This window comes from Cladophialophora psammophila, assembly GCF_000585535.1.
Source record: "Cladophialophora psammophila CBS 110553 chromosome Unknown aczJe-supercont1.7, whole genome shotgun sequence".
Taxonomy (NCBI): Eukaryota; Fungi; Ascomycota; class Eurotiomycetes; order Chaetothyriales; family Herpotrichiellaceae; genus Cladophialophora; species Cladophialophora psammophila.
Window position 1 is genome coordinate 1,162,690 of NW_006912928.1, and position 15,360 is coordinate 1,178,049.

The window sequence follows — 15,360 nt, forward strand, 5'->3', positions numbered from 1 at the left end:
ATGGCATCTGCGGGATCCGTGCACGTGCCAGCAGGGGAGCAGGACCCACCCAAGCCCACCTTGTCCAAGAAGCCAAACCGTCTGCCAAACGAGGTCAAAGTCAGATCCCCGCCATGTAACCGCGCACAGCCTCTTTTTCGTCGCTTCTTTAACCCTCGACTCATCCCGCATCCTCTGTCACCACTGGTGTTTTGTGTTCAGACTCCCCTTTCCGATCTTTCTGGTCCACCCTGAACAATCCACCTCGCCTGCCCGGAGCTCCGCACGTCGATCTCTGACAATTTCGCCCTTATCCGTTGTACCGTGGCGATCCGCGATGGGGAACTTGTGTTCCAAATCATCGAATAAACCGGACAACTTTGCCACCCCTGGTCGCACAGTTGGGTCGAGCACGCAACCTAGACAGACGTCGGCGCCCGTCCCGCAAAAGATTACGAGTAGCACTCCCGGTCGAGCTCTTGGTGGAGGTGATGCAACCCCGAGCGCGGACGATGCGAGAAGCGCTGCTGCAAGAGCAGCGGAGGTAAGTGCTGCTGTGCTGCAACTGGTAGATGAGTGCCGGGGTCAGAAGCATGGTTTTTCAGCCTCGCCCTGACGCTGCGCCAATGTCCCTGACTGAGAGTGATCTGACTGAATCCCCAGGAGCGCGCCGCAAAAGCCAACAAGCCTGGCGGCAAACTTAGCAGTCAGCTGTCAGCGCAGAAAAAGCAGACCCAGAACCAACTGCTGAGTTCGGGTTCCGAGTCTGAGCGGCGAGCGCGAGACGCAGACCAGAGTGCAGAAGCTCGAAACTGGAATTGAACCAGAGAGATTGGGTCCGTGCAAGTCATCGCGGTTTCCCTGGTTTGCGTGCTTGGACAACAGCCAGAATGCTTCTGCCTGTCCCTATCTCAGCATTTCGCCATCCATCCACACAGAGGAGTTCTAACGATCAACTGACACCCCGATCTTTCAATGATTCAAGAGGCTGTGCTGCAGTTTCAATCATCGGATGCAGTCCATGACTCACGCAGAATTCACCAAAGTGCCCAGGCGGGAATGTTTTGATTCTTGTTGATGATTTTGGTTCATAGAGGGTTTCTCCGGCGCCCCCAACAGAAATCCACCTACTGGTTCTATGGTGGTGATTCAGGATCGTGCAAAGCGGCGAGGTTCTCTCCTTTTTGAAATGAATGCTTTTGAGGTTGGGATCTCTCTTGCATGATGTTGCTGGTCTCATGGAGTTATTGGAAGTCCATACTGCACTTCTTGAACATATTCACCTCTTTCCCTTTGGAACAGTTTGCTCGGACGAAATTCGTATTCCGTATCGTGGATGCCTTGCGTACGCTCGAATTCGGTCGCGTGGTAAGAAATCCGGAAGCCATTATTTTCGTGGATTCAGGTCTTCGCGAGACAACTTTCATCAGAGACCGGTCAGCTCCAGAGGGATGCCTACTCGCCTCTCACTTCTCCCGACGGACTCGAAGTAGACGGCGACGCAGAAATTTTGGACCCGGCCTTGAAAGCACTTCTCCTAAAAACCTCATCGCTACGTATACGGCGTTTCCGAGACCACCATATCAGAGACAAAGGCCAGTTGTGGCAGTGTGATACACCTGGGCCCTTGGCATTAACTACATCCTACCCCTCCTCCTCGGTCGAGTTCCTGACGTCCTCCTATATCGCTGTCTTCTCTTGATGTCTCGAACTTATGTGCTTCTGAATGCCTCTACAGCCTCATTGCCGCATCTATGCTCGACCTTCTCTTTTCCCCCTACGGCCGTACATGGAGTATAGCGACAAGTCCCGTTGAGGATAGCATTAGTGAGAGCCAATGAAAAGTAGACTATTCCCTGATCTGTCTGACAATCTCACGACCCTTCTTCATGGTCTAAAATTGAGCCAAGCAAGTGCATGACACACCACCGAATGGCCCAGGCAAAAGCCTTTCAATGCAAATGATATTATGCCATACCCATGGGGACGCCGCTTAGAAGTACCTGGCGTTCTTGAGGGTCACCCCAGGGACTACGCTTGTTTCGGTGCTACGCTATCCATGCAGACAAGCCTCCAAATGAGATACTAGCAGAAAGAGATGTTCAACCATGTCGAGCGTTTGACATGATACATATGAGAAAGATCTGATTTTTTTTTTTTTTTAAAAAAAAAAATTCAACCATGACGGCCGCGAGGTACGAGCAAGCTCTGCTCGATGTCGGTGGTGACGAAAGGCCCGTTCCGAATCTCTCATGTAGGAGTGTGATCGCCGGGTCATTCTGCTCCCACTACGGAGTAAAAGACGCCTTTTCAACGGCTCGGGAAGGTCCTTAACACGCGAGACCGCACACCGGGGAAACTGTCGACACGACAAACGAACATCGGAACGACATCAAAGGACCCCTTTGCAGTTCCAAACCACGGAGGTAGAAAGTAGTTGACAGATCAACGGCGCGGGAAACAAAGCAAGTGAGAGGAAAGACGGGGACAGGCTCTTCAAACGGGAGGTCAAAGAGAGGCAAAGCGAGGACCTCGGAGACGACTCAGACGAGGAATCGCTAGTCCTTTTCTTTCGGTACTAGGCTACGAGTAGATACTGATTTATGTGGAAAAGGGAATCCTCGTAGGGAGCCGAAAACAAGAAAGCAAAATGTATTCGCCGCGCCCTCTCCTCTTGAGTCCCCATCATGTTTTCCCCTTGTCATGTCTATCTCTCTCCACGTCCTCCTTTCCGGATGTCAACGAAGCTCGCAAATGCAACGAGTCTAGCTTGCGAGTTTCCACATCAGACACATTTTGGTGGTTCATGCATTTGAGTAACTCCGCGTTCCTAAGGCAGGCCAGACGCATGGCTGGTTTAAACACCAAGGACCACTTTTGTTCACTCCTTCTCCATTTGATTTCCATCATGAGCTCAGCTGTTATGTTTCCGAGCAGCAGACTCCTTTTGGGCCTGAAGCTAAGATTCTCCCGTCTGTCTCTGACGCCAGAAATGCCCACGGGTGTCTTCGCTATATCCCTTCCGAAGTATGGCATGGCATGGCATGCCATGCAATGCTCGCCACGATCTAGGCATAAGGAACCATTAAGGGCAGGAGAAAGTCCAAAGCAAACCCAGGGCCGTTTTGTCACGTTTTTCATTTCATTGCTCATTTTTCAGTCCGTGCTGGTCGCGCTCGGCCTCAGTGTCATAGAGCTTTGCTTGGCGCCGAATTCATAGGTCAAATTTCGTCCCGTTTGGCCCTGCTCATCATATAATCCAAGCCCAGTCGGGCAGTCAGTCGGCTTTACCTCTTTTAAATCAATTTCGAGCCATAGGCTCTGGGTTCAGGTCCACTTCTATCTCACTCTCTCCAGCCACACATGCGGAGTATTCTTTCATTGCCATCCCGAGGAGTTGCATTCAATGACACTCACGCCGTTAGAATTACGCCGTTTTCAGTCTCACTCATTTCGCGGTGAGCTGTTCTCCGTTCCCTCGCCAGGCAAGAGATTTCCTCTGACAGCAAACATCTTTCCCGTGGTCCCGGCGACAAAACCATCGACCTGTCTGGCGTATTGCTCCACCTGGCGACTATTCAACATGCTCTCCAAACGACTCGGCTCTGTAGGCAACTTGAACAACTTCTGCCACTCGTCCTCTGGCAATGGTGGTTGCTTCGACAATGCTCTCGCCGCATTCTCGGCCTTGCGTTTCTGCTGCCACTGCTGGATCTTAGCCTGCTCGCGGGCCAGAGCGCGGGAATAGTACGAGAAGTTGTTGGCTTCGACGTGGTGGGTCTCGATGCTATCGAGAAGGTTGTCACAGGTTTGAGAGAGGTACGGATCAATAGAGATTGATAGTGATTCAAAAGATGGTGCGAGAGTGTCGTTCTTGACGATAGGATTGTTCTCAATCTCGTCGACTGAGCTGGGAGGGTTCATGACGCCGGAAGCCAGCATGCGGGGAACTTGATGGAGGAATGTCGTGACGAGGTGGGAGTTGTGGACAGTCACGGGGACCTCGACGAGGATTTCTGAGTACTTAAGACCGGATTTGAGGAGACTGTTTGCTGGCCGTTAGCATTGAGGCTCTTTTGAGATTTAGCAAGATATGGGACTTTACTTGTCAGTAGTGAATTTGTTCTCCTTGTACGCCGTCATGAATTGCGGGGACAGTCTGAATGCACGAATGCTCAGGATTCCTTGCGAGCTGCGACTGACATCATGCACCAACGCCACGGTCTTCTCATTCAATTCCTTTTGATAGTGATATTGATTCTCAATGAAATTCGCGTTGACAAAATTGCCCAGGTTTGCGCTCGTGTACCACCCCACATTATTTGCGTCGACATTAACCTCACGAAGCATACGAATCATCTCGGCTTGGTAGGCGGTGTTGGCCTTTGCGCGGGGGGCCGAGGCGGCGGCGTTGAAGTGTTGCGGTTGGCTGTCGAATTGCGCCTCGGGTGGCAGGTCAACGACAGGGAAGGGGAATGTGTTGGTCACCTCGAGGATGCCGTCGTTGTTGTCCATACCAACGAGAGAGCCTGTTGCGACGGTGGGAAAACGGCTTGCGCAGTGTTTGATCACCTTCATGACGACCTTTTCATCCAGTCAGTGGGTTTCGAGGCAAGAGCGGGAAAATTGCACTTACCAGCGCCTCGAGCTGGACCGCCTTCACCGGCGTCTCTTTCCTGGATGGTTGTCAATAATCTGAGCGGCGTCAGAGGGGCGTGCAACTATACGTACTCCGCTATGGACGCCATGACTGCAGGCGGTTTGATGTAGGTTTGTATGGGATGAGTTCTGCCAGAGATCTTTGTGTGGAGGGACATTTTGGCGGCGGAAATGACAGAGGAGGAAAGTGCAGCGAGTCACGTGGATTTGGGAATCCTTTTCAGATCCTTTTTACGTCTGTCGGCAGGCGTCTTCTATGTCGGAGATGGGAATTCTAATGTGCCTAGGCATGTAATCTATCGGCAGATCGGGGCGAATAAATGTCGGGGAGTCTGCTAGTGATATCAAGCCGAGCTTGATGGTCATGGCGCGCACCAAATGTCCAATCTCCATCACCAGGCTGAGCCACAGCCTTGTGTCGGAGAAAACTCCACGGAGCCCAAGCAACTCAATGACGTTGGCCGTTCTCTCCAAAATTATTTTGTCCACCAATTGATGATCCTTGGTCGACCACGCAACTCACACATCATCTTATAAATAGATCTCGGCCTGTTGCTGTGCACGTCTATTCCATGTCTAATAATACCAGTCTTGATATTTGGTTTGTGAGTTGCTTTTAGATCGAGTTCAAATTCTGTCGTCTAACATGCTATATAGGCTGGTGCATTTGCTGCGTTTACTGTCGATCTGCTCGTCTATCCTCTGGACACTCTCAAAACACGTCTCCAATCGCAGCACTACGAACAGCTATACAAAGATGCTAGTGGCAGAACGAAGCCTTCTTTATTCCGCGGTCTCTACCAGGGCGTTGGTTCCATCATCCTCATTACCATTCCTTCGTCTGGCGCATTCTTTACAACCTACGAAGCCTTGAAATACGGTATTTCGGAAGCAGTTCCTCCGAACTCCACGATTTTTCTTCCTCAACCTGCCATCCATGCTGTGGCAAGCGGCGGTGCTGAGCTTGTTAGCTGCGCCATCCTGACCCCGGCAGAGGTCCTCAAACAAAATGCCCAGATGCTTAGTGCTCGAGGAAAGAGAACATCTACTTCTTGGGAAGTTTTCAAACATTTTAGAAAGAATCCTTCAAGATTATGGAGAGGATACACTGCGCTGGCCGCGAGGAACCTGCCCTTTACCGCTCTTCAATTCCCCACGTTTGAATTTCTGAAAGGATATTTCATGCAAAGACGGAAAGCTCGAAATGGCGGGAGACCAGTCGACGGAATAGCTGAGCGCGCACGTATCACAGCGATGAGTGCCGCTATTGCCGGAAGCGGAGCTGCGTGGATCACAACCCCAATCGACGTTGTCAAGACCAGAATCATGCTCGCTGCAGGATCTGGTGATGATGGCCCAAGGGCAGAGTCCAAGGGCAAAGCTTCCAAGTTTCTCATGGAAGGCGTTCAAGGGTCGCGCAAAAGCGGACTCACCGTGGCCAGAGACATACTCAAGAGCGAAGGCGTCCGAGGCCTCTTCCGGGGTGCACTCCTCCGAGCTTGTTGGACCTCTCTTGGCAGCGGTCTATATTTGGGCTGTTATGAGGGTGGCCGTTTCTATCTTGAGAAGCACAGGAAAGACGCAAAAGAAGGCGATCACATTATGCAGCGTGACTGGTCGAAGGTCAAGGTGGGCATCGGAAACTCCAGATCTCAGGAGGTGGTGAAAAAGAGTGCATGGCAGGAAGACTGATCAATCAGACTTACTGGAACGACCTTCGCACTATTCGAGATTGCAGCTCATTCGGATAAGCCTGGTCATCTCGTGCTGCCACATGTGATCAGACACACCAACGAATATCCTGTGTGACTGGAATTGACTATGAGATCACCAAGTTCAAGAACTATTCACTCGGGTCTGAGCTCAACTACTCCGGGAAGCTCTCAAAGACCGAGACACTCAGCGAGGCGAGCGACTACGGCAAGACGCGACCGGACGTTGAATGAGCCGAATGTTTGTGCGCCTTTTCGGGAGCATTTCCAAGATCGGACAGATGTCTGGATTCGGCAACCTTTTCTCAGACGGCCGTGAATGTCTAGCGAGGAATTAGTCATCCTTACTTCTGTCTGGAGACGCCTGAATGAATACCAGTCTTGGTTATACCAAAAACCGAATGGGGAAAGAAACGTGGCTCGACTCCAGAAGTGCGGCCGTAATTGGCCGGTATGCGATCACTGCTTAGCTTTCAATCTCACACCTGGATAAGTCAGCGAACCCAGCGCATGTGGCTTTTCTCGCATTATCAATTCATCTCGAGGTGATTCTACCTCGCAGAAGTTGACAGCTGTCGCGTCAACTGCGTTGTGGGCGCAGTGAAAAGGTTCAAATACGGGGCTTTTCTTCCTGGGCTTTCGATATGGCCACATCAATTCAAGTTGAGGATACTGAAAGTATCATCTAGCACATCATCACACCTATACCAAAGATGGCAGACATTTCAGTCCTGCTGATCGGCGCAAGCGGCGCTCTAGGAAAGCCTCTCATGGATGAACTTATCCGCCAAAGAGACCAATTCAAGCGCATCGCCATTCTCGCAACCCCCGACAGGGCCACTAAATTCAGCAATTCCGATGTCGAGGTTGTGATTGGATCATTCTATGAGGCAAAATCATATCAAGGTCCGGACAAGGCAATTCAATCTTCCAACCCATGACTGTATTTTGACCATTTGTGCAGGCTTCACGCATGTCATATCAGCAGTCGGCAATCCCCTGATGGTCTTGCAACCTGCTATGGTTGAAGTTGCCGTCTCCGTTGGCGTAAAGCATTGGTACTCCTCGGAATGGAACAGCGATATCTCCCAGCGGCAGATTCAAAACTTGCGCTACTTCCGCGACAAGCAAGCTGTAAGGGCCTATTTACGTGGCAAGGCCGCCCAAGCACCTGGTTTTCAATATACCCTCATGGTCACGGGTATTTTCACAGAGTGGGCGCTGGACGAGTTCTACGGGTTTGACCATCAGAAGCTCACAGCAAGATTGTATGGTCAACCTGGTAAGAGGATCGGCGTCACGAGTATCCCCGACATCGCGCGGCACACCATCGATTCGCTACGGATTCCTTTCGACAGTCCAGGGCGCACACTGCGGGTGCAAGGCTGGACAGGCAAAATTGAAGAATTGATCGCCGAGTTGGAGCAGGCCAGAGGCGTCAAGTACCAAATCACCTGGGTGGATGTCTCCGAGGCGAAGGAACTGGAAGAACAAGCCAGGGTGAACGAGGACGATTTGTCCGAGATGATGTATAGTATCAAGCCGTTGTTAACCAGTGGATATGGTGTTGCGGACGGGGTTGGCAAGTTGGATAATGACCTCTTTGACTTCAAGCCGGAGACGCCGAGAGAGACGTTTGCCCGTGTTTTCAAGGCAGAGAACTAGCTGGCGGTGAACTTGTACTCGGGCGAGATTCAGATGACATTGGAAATATCAATATAGCCAGATTACAACGCAAAGTTGCCGTCCTGAATCTCAGCAGGCGATCGATCGAGTTCGTCACGAAAGTCGTCTGGGTTGTTTTATCATCTATGTCTTGCTGCCGCTCATGGTGTCGAAAGCATTCAGGTCATCTCTACATCGCCATCTGCAGCCTTTGCAGCAGTATGGCTTTCCACGTCATTGTCGCCATCGGCTTCGATCTCGACGTCTCCATCACCATCTTCGTCATCATCATCGTCATCCTGCTCATCGACATCTTCCCAGGCATCGTCCTCTTCCTCGTCCATTTCCCCTTCGACCCGCAACTCCTTCTTCAACCCATGGACCAACTCGACCGCATGCTCGCGAAGCCTCTCATCCTCGTATCCGAGCACGCGGTACAGCCTGAGACAGTTCTCCAGCCACTGCCTCGCGGTCTCGAGCCACTTGCGCTTAGCCTCTGCAGAAGTGGTGGTGTCTGGTTTTTGCGAGATGAGCACTTGGCACCAGCCGCCGAGGTACCAGCATTCAATGCTCTGGTCGTCTTCGCGGACGAGGCCTTCCAGGACGGCCATGGCGAGGTGCTCGAGCTGGACCTCCATTAACAAACGGCTGAGGGAGACGCGGGTTGCGAAGTCAGGCTTTCGTCCGTCATCATCAGCCCCGACAACAACACTGCTGCTTTCTCCATCTTTGTTTTTTTCTTTGAGACCCGCTGCTTCTTCTTCGGAGGCGGACGGGCCGGCGTCATTCCAGATGTCGAGACTCCTCTTCAACGCCGTTCGGGCATCTTCCATCCGTTCTTGACTGATCCGCACGCTCGCCAATGTCTGTAGCACGCCCGCACCCAGATGTTCCGGGCACACGGCCACGGCTTCGGTGACGAGGGACTCGCAACGTGATTCGGCGTCATTCTCCCACGAGAGATCAGTCATGTAGACTTCGGCCATAGCGCAGAGCGCATCCGCCAGCTTCGATTTCTTTTCGTTAAGCACCCTCTTCGTGCCTGCATCCCCGTCTGACCCGGTAATATCCATCTCATTGGCCGCTTCTTCGAGGACGTCGATTTCGTTCCTGAGCACCTCACACGCGTGTTCGAAGTATCTGATACTCTCTGTCCCGCCTTCTTCACATAGCTGCGCGAGCCAAAGCCACGGTTCCGCGGATATGAGTGCCCCGTCTTTATCAATCCGTGTTGCGCGTGTAAAATTCCTTCGCGCCGACACGACATCTCCCAGTGCAACCTGGATTTCGGCATTCAGCGTAAGGACAGAGGGCAGGGTCGGCACTCCCTGTGCGGCCAAAGCGAGAAGGTCGTCGGTATCGATCTCATCGTCCTTGGGAGAACGCTGTTCTTGCCGTTCCACTTCGAGTCTCCTCAGTGCTTCTTCGGCAAGCGGAAGCGCAAGTTCTGGCTGCGACTGTTCAAGGAGTTCTGCAGCCTCGGTGAGGAGGTCTTCGATCGATTTCTGCGACCTTTGGGGCGTGCTTTTTACGAGCGGGGAGGTTGTCGAGCGGAGGATGTCTTTTTGTTTCGAGTGTGCCTTTGTCTTGGTTTTGGCCATTTTGACAGAGCCTGCTCTCGTAACAATAGAGAAAACAAAGCGAGCAAGAAATTTTGGTGGAGATCCTTCGAGCCGTGACTTTTTCAATGTGCAATTCACAAAACTTTTTGAACACGGTTCCACTAGGCAGGTTACCCGAATCACAGCCTTGTCATCTACAAATGGTGCTATCCAACTAAGCCCTCGATTAGCATCCTTAGACGTTCTCGTTAGTAGTCTGACTAGGAATGAAGAGCTATCAAACTATCCTACCTGATAGGCTCTTTAGGCTAGTAGAATAGTGGCGATATTGTTGATTGCGGAGCTGGCTCGCTGGTCAATTTTATTAATAATAATTCTATGAAGATTTTCCGAATTCGGCGAATATCACTGCCATGTGATTAGAAACTATTCTATAATTGGTATAGCGCAGGATTGGTTAAGAATAAGAACAGTCCTGGCAAGGCTGAAAGGGACTTTGTATCTCTTTCATGGATTGCTCCTCGGCTGCTTGTCTGGGAACAAGGAGTTCTCAAATTCCCACTTATGCCGACAAATCGCCGTAATAGTGCCTGGGATCATCACATCGATCACCATGTGGCAGAGTCCCAAAGCCAGGTCTGCCCAACGGTATTCATCATGCTAATGTCAGCGCCCAAGAGACCAATATCATTGCCACCCGTTTGATTGATGTCAGAATTGTCGGCGCCGTACTGTGGCATGCTCTGCTCCATTCCGTCGTTAGCTGATCTCTCCGTATCCGGGCCAGATACTTCCGGAAACATTGCTTGTGACAGTTGTCAGTTTCAAACGAACAAAATAATAGGAAGGTGGTAGTAGTCCCTACCTTGTTGCATGATCAGTAAGCCATTGTTGAAATCTATGTTCTCGAATCCCGAAAAGTCAAAATCGTCCATCGAAGTCCCAACTTGGTCAATTGTAAAGGGAGCGGATTCGTCATCTATTTGCGTCGTAGTTTGATTCGGAGCGACTTCATCGGGGTATTCCGGATCTCCGAAGGCAGGACCAGGTGTAGCGTTGGAGGAGCCTGCCATTTCTCTAGATCTTAAACCCGCCGACGTAGCCATGTTTTGTGAGGTTTCAGATTCTGAAAGCATTGCCTTAATCTCCTTCTCTCCGATCAGTCGAACAAGGTCCTTCAAAATCTTTGATGTTTGCGCAGAGAGAAGAGCCCTGCCTGATAAGAATCGTGAAAGCGACATGATCCGAGCAACAGCCTGTTTAGCCATTTGCGCCTCCGAGGACAGGGGTCGTGAAAGAGCCACGACGCACAGGACCATGCCAGCTGTGAAAAGGTTGATCCCGAGAAATGCGGCGGCGTGACTATCTCGTGCAGAGATCAAGCACTGGCGATACTGGCCAAGCTTGGACGACCTGATTGCAGACTCCCAGCAATTGTCTCTACTGGCAAGTAGAATTTCATGAACATGTCGATGCGACAGTTTAGTGTCAGTAGCAAAGTCGATCTGGCCGATGGAGTAGGTCGACCCCTGAGGTCCGGATGTGGCTGCGTCTGTCTTGAAGTTTCGCAGATCTTGAGAGAGTAACGGGCGGTGTAAAAGGATTTGCACATTATCGTACGCAATTTGGAGAGCCAGCGCTTGAAGCATAAAAGGTCGGCTATTAGTTGTCACAGGTTCAGCGGTGTTTCGACACAGATCTTCTAATTTCAGCTCCGGCGGTAAAGCGCTGAAGAAGTTGGACAGCTCTTTGTCGATTCGATAGACTTTGAGTGCCAACTCTGATACACTCGAACTTCGATGAAAATATAGGTCACCGATGATAGGCGAAGATATCTGGTACAGCTTGATCTTGTACTTCAAGTAGGCAAACGTGGTGACTGGTTCCACAGTTCCGTCTGGCATGGTCGCGGTCGAGCGGAAGGACGGATGCTGGACAGTGGTGTCGCCAATATTTTCTGGTGTCTTGATGTCAATTTCACCAACTGGAATGCCACAGGGCCGACCAAATATTGTAGCTGCAAATCTAAAATGATTTCAGTAGAAGCCCAGACTGTCCAAATCACCTTCTTACCGATCAAAGATAAAAAGAGCCCAAAACACCCGTCTGCGCTCCTCTTTTGCAATTTCTGACAACCCCCGCCAAGCGGATTCTCTGTGCAGCAGCATGAGTTGGGCACATCTGAGTCCGGCACCTAGAATAACAAATGCAAGGTTGGGGCGACCATGATAGACATAGTATGACCCAAGAAGGACACACACTTGGACAGATTCGAGTTCCGCGGCATCGTACAGAGAGTGCAAGCTATCTTCAACTTTTTTGAGAGAGAGCTTTCGGAATGTCTCGAGCTGGAAGGTAGGAAACTTTTGTCGCACATCGTCATCCGAAGCGTAATGTGCGCCCATGGAGAGCACCAGGAGTATGAAGATCACCTGGTTCGACCGGGCCCGCGAAAATCTCCTCGAAGCCATCAGCCGCTCATAGGACGATCGAAACGTTGGCTCATGAAAAAGCATCATAAACCAATGGACGGCGTCGAGATAGGCGTTCAGGAAATAGTCTGTCACTCGTTTCGACGGCAATTCGAGGCCCAGCAGCTGTTCCATCGTAATATCATCCTGTGACGTTCCGAACACCCCTTGAGAACTACCCACCCCGCCGGGGAGCGCAGAGGTAGAGCTCTCAAGGATGATCTCAGGGCTGAAGTTGTCAATGATCTGGGGTCGCTATCAGTCGCGGGATCAACAACAAATTCGACGAACGGACCTCCTGTGTCAGTCCTGCCGAAGAAATCCGCTGATTGTAGGCTTCAGGATCTGTTGCCGAAAGTCGGTCGAGGCTAACTGGCGCCTTGACTTTCGCAGGGCTGTTTGTCTGTTGGCCAGGAGTAGAGCTATTGTCTTGCTCTTCGCCATGGCTGAATCGTGACTGTGGTGAGGCGCTGGTGGCATGAAGAGATGCTGGAGGGACAACTCCGTTTTGCTTCTCGCTTTGGCCATTGTCTGCATCCGGGGAATGGAGTCTTGACACTTTCTTGCGCCTGAATTCGAATAACTCTTTCTTAGTTCACAGGGATATTGTTTTCTGGGAAGTCCACAAGGAGATATATGCGCTACTGACCTTTGCCTAGACTCGGAAATACAAGGAACCTCGGACCTCAAGCACAACGAACAAGGTCGCTCTTGATCACACTGGCCATCGATATCGGTCAGCGATGTATAGCGAGCAGCAGCGCGTGTTCAACCCACCTTCAGTTTCTGCCTCCTGCATCTCTGGCAAGCTGATTGCACACGAGATCGGCGCTTCGCTCTTGGGACCAAAGAGAGTTGTGGTGGCCATTCTGCTTCTGTGTCCATGGCTAGCTGTCCATTTCCGTAAAGGACATTCACAAGATACGTAAGTATCGGAGTTGACTTTGGGTGAGGCCATGAATTGGGGCCGCTAGAGCAAGATGTGCGTTGCGCTGGACCTCATTGTCAGGGGGTTAGAGACTCAGCGATATGGGAATTGCCACTCACCAAGCCTCCCGTGGCTCTGCCCCGTGATAGAGGCCGAGAGGCACACGAAGGGCTGGAGATTACTAAGGATCGGGGTTAAGGGGGCGCCACACACACAGCCCGGGGGAACGCGGGATGCTCGGTGGGTGAGAGTCCAAGCAATCCCATAGTAACTTGGAGCCCCCGGAGGCTAACGTTACCTAGCCGAAAAAGAGGCGGGACAGTTCTTGGCCAGTTGACCTGAACAGCTGAACTCGTGCCTAGTGGCAACCACTTAGGAGCATGTGGGCTGACACGAATCTGGGCCTAGAATCTACATTTGTATGTACAGGTATATAGACCTCAGCTTTATGCCCTCAAGGCTCTGACATGGAGAGCGAGCTGAGTCAAAAAGAATCTGCTAAAGGTCTGCTTCCTGAGAACAACATTGCCAGAGCGCCCAACCAAGGTGAGCCTGTGCCAGAGAATAGTGCATTTACAGTGTGCCTATGCCAGGGGATATTGATACACGTCCTAATCTACGCATAACCTCTTCTCCGTCGTCCCTGGTTTCTGGGACGTTGAGTAACCACAAGAGGATTGACTTTGTGCTTGTCTCGCGTCTTGTAGCCAGATTTCGCCTGATGATGGGTCAGCATTGTCAAACAAACACTGCGAAAGAAGAAGACTTACAGGAACTCCCCAAGGGCTCACAGGGATGCGATTACCCTTGGATTTACCTCGACCACCACCGTGCGGATGATCTGCTGCGTTCATGGCCACACCTCGCACAGTTGGTCGAATGTTGAGCCATCGCGATCGACCCGCCTTCCCCAGCGACGTATATTTGAAGTTGACATTGCTTGCAACGCCGATAGTCGCCACAGCGTCTTTGTCAATGAGTCGAACCTCGCCGCTGGAAAGGCGCACAGTTACATAGTTGGCCGCCTTCTCGAATTTCCTCAGCTGATCCACGCTCAACGTGGACAAGTCCATGCCGCCGTTGTCACCAATCAACTTCATCATCTCTTTCTGCACCGTATCCTCTCCCTTGCCGATGATAATCCCATGTGTTCCTGCGCTTCGGCAGATCTTCCCAATGTCGCCTTTCGTCGGAGTGATGTTGAATATTGGAGTACCAACAGGGATCATGCCTAACTGCAGACAATTGCCCCTGTGAGCTGTTTTGGAAGCTAGGACACCCTGGTCGATATGTCCGCCCATTTCGTCGATTAGCGACTGTGGCAGTCCTGACCGGTAGCTCTCAACTGTGTCTCCGGCTCGCAATCCTTCTGCCGCTAGAATGTAACTCCGCTCCTCGGTCTGGAGGTGCTTGATAAGGGCAATATGCGCAGTGCGGCCCGGGTCATGCTCGATTCGCTCGACAAGATGCTTTCCGCCAGTACGCCTCGCAAAATCAACAATTCGTATCCTCCTCTTATGTCCACCTCCACGGTGTCGAACCACTACATGACCGGTATGATTTCGACCTCCTTTCCCATGGCCCTTTTTGGGAAACGTGAGGGGAAAGTGCGGTCGGCCTTTCCATAAATGTTCGTTCAACGGACGGACCAAATGGCGAATGCCCGGCGTTCGAGGAGTGTATCGCCGCAGCCGTACTTCAAATTTGGAGAGTGATGTTCGATCGTCAGCTTGAGCGAGGGGGAGGTCGGTCATGGCAGCGTCTGGGACCGAGCCGCTCGGGCGAGCAGGGTCGATGACTTGCACCTGCGCGTAGGTCCTGCGCAAACTAGGTGATGAAAGTCGACATTTTTGGCACAGGGACCGGAAAGGTATACGTGGCTGTAGCATTTTGATATAAGACGAGGTCCGACGTTAAATTCGCGTTGACGAATACATTGTCTTATGGCAATGTTCAAGGGGACTTGTGCATTGAATGTCTTAGAGCTCCGATCCAATTTTCAACAGCAGAGGTGGAACAAGGCAAGAACAAGGCTGACCAGTCGGCAAACATTCCTGCTCAAGGCTGCCATTCAGAGGGGACTAGCGCAGCCTTGTCCACCATCCTCCTCTCACTGTGATCGCACCTTCAAAGAGAGGCTTTCTCTATTCTAATTCTTTTCTTCCTTGAAACTTTTACCCTCCATGGTTCACTCTACTTCTTTGCCATCCTTTGACTGCCGTGGTCAACTGAAATTTGTGTGAAGCTGCCATGGATCCCGACATAGATCAACCCCAGAGTGCGTCACTGATATTGAGGGTTGCGCGACGCGACGTTGACAATATCATAGATCAGATAGAATTTGGCAAAGATGCGCCTCATGTACACGCTGACCATTCAGAGGT

At 51.4% G+C, this 15,360-nt stretch overlaps 7 protein-coding genes across 7 annotated transcripts; 3 read left to right on the plus strand and 4 right to left on the minus strand.

Annotated features, from left to right (window-relative positions):
* Positions 1–316: 316 nt before the first annotated feature.
* On the plus strand, positions 317–801 carry A1O5_05437 (uncharacterized protein; the record flags this gene model as incomplete). The annotated part of the gene is made up of 2 exons (XM_007746038.1): positions 317–523; positions 643–801. 2 exons carry the CDS (start codon positions 317–319, stop codon positions 799–801), a joined length of 366 nt encoding a protein of 121 aa, XP_007744228.1.
* A 2,622-nt stretch (positions 802–3,423) lies between these two features.
* On the minus strand, positions 3,424–4,796 carry A1O5_05438 (eukaryotic translation initiation factor 3 subunit H; the record flags this gene model as incomplete). Its single annotated transcript, XM_007746039.1, has 4 exons — positions 3,424–4,024; positions 4,085–4,563; positions 4,616–4,655; positions 4,711–4,796. 4 exons carry the CDS (start codon positions 4,794–4,796, stop codon positions 3,424–3,426), a joined length of 1,206 nt encoding a protein of 401 aa, XP_007744229.1.
* A 414-nt stretch (positions 4,797–5,210) lies between these two features.
* On the plus strand, positions 5,211–6,330 carry A1O5_05439 (uncharacterized protein; the record flags this gene model as incomplete). The annotated part of the gene is made up of 2 exons (XM_007746040.1): positions 5,211–5,243; positions 5,296–6,330. The coding sequence occupies 2 exons, from the start codon at positions 5,211–5,213 to the stop codon at positions 6,328–6,330; spliced, it is 1,068 nt and encodes a 355-aa protein (XP_007744230.1).
* Positions 6,331–7,063: 733 nt separating this feature from the next.
* On the plus strand, positions 7,064–8,015 carry A1O5_05440 (uncharacterized protein; the record flags this gene model as incomplete). Its single annotated transcript, XM_007746041.1, has 2 exons — positions 7,064–7,256; positions 7,315–8,015. The coding sequence occupies 2 exons, from the start codon at positions 7,064–7,066 to the stop codon at positions 8,013–8,015; spliced, it is 894 nt and encodes a 297-aa protein (XP_007744231.1).
* Positions 8,016–8,194: 179 nt separating this feature from the next.
* Positions 8,195–9,616, minus strand: A1O5_05441 (uncharacterized protein; the record flags this gene model as incomplete). The annotated part of the gene is made up of 1 exon (XM_007746042.1): positions 8,195–9,616. The coding sequence occupies one exon, from the start codon at positions 9,614–9,616 to the stop codon at positions 8,195–8,197; it is 1,422 nt and encodes a 473-aa protein (XP_007744232.1).
* A 785-nt stretch (positions 9,617–10,401) lies between these two features.
* Positions 10,402–12,916, minus strand: A1O5_05442 (uncharacterized protein; the record flags this gene model as incomplete). The annotated part of the gene is made up of 4 exons (XM_007746043.1): positions 10,402–11,602; positions 11,651–12,294; positions 12,344–12,633; positions 12,826–12,916. The coding sequence occupies 4 exons, from the start codon at positions 12,914–12,916 to the stop codon at positions 10,402–10,404; spliced, it is 2,226 nt and encodes a 741-aa protein (XP_007744233.1).
* Positions 12,917–13,592: 676 nt separating this feature from the next.
* A1O5_05443 (uncharacterized protein) lies at positions 13,593–14,865 on the minus strand (the record flags this gene model as incomplete). The annotated part of the gene is made up of 2 exons (XM_007746044.1): positions 13,593–13,694; positions 13,747–14,865. 2 exons carry the CDS (start codon positions 14,863–14,865, stop codon positions 13,593–13,595), a joined length of 1,221 nt encoding a protein of 406 aa, XP_007744234.1.
* Positions 14,866–15,360: the final 495 nt, after the last annotated feature.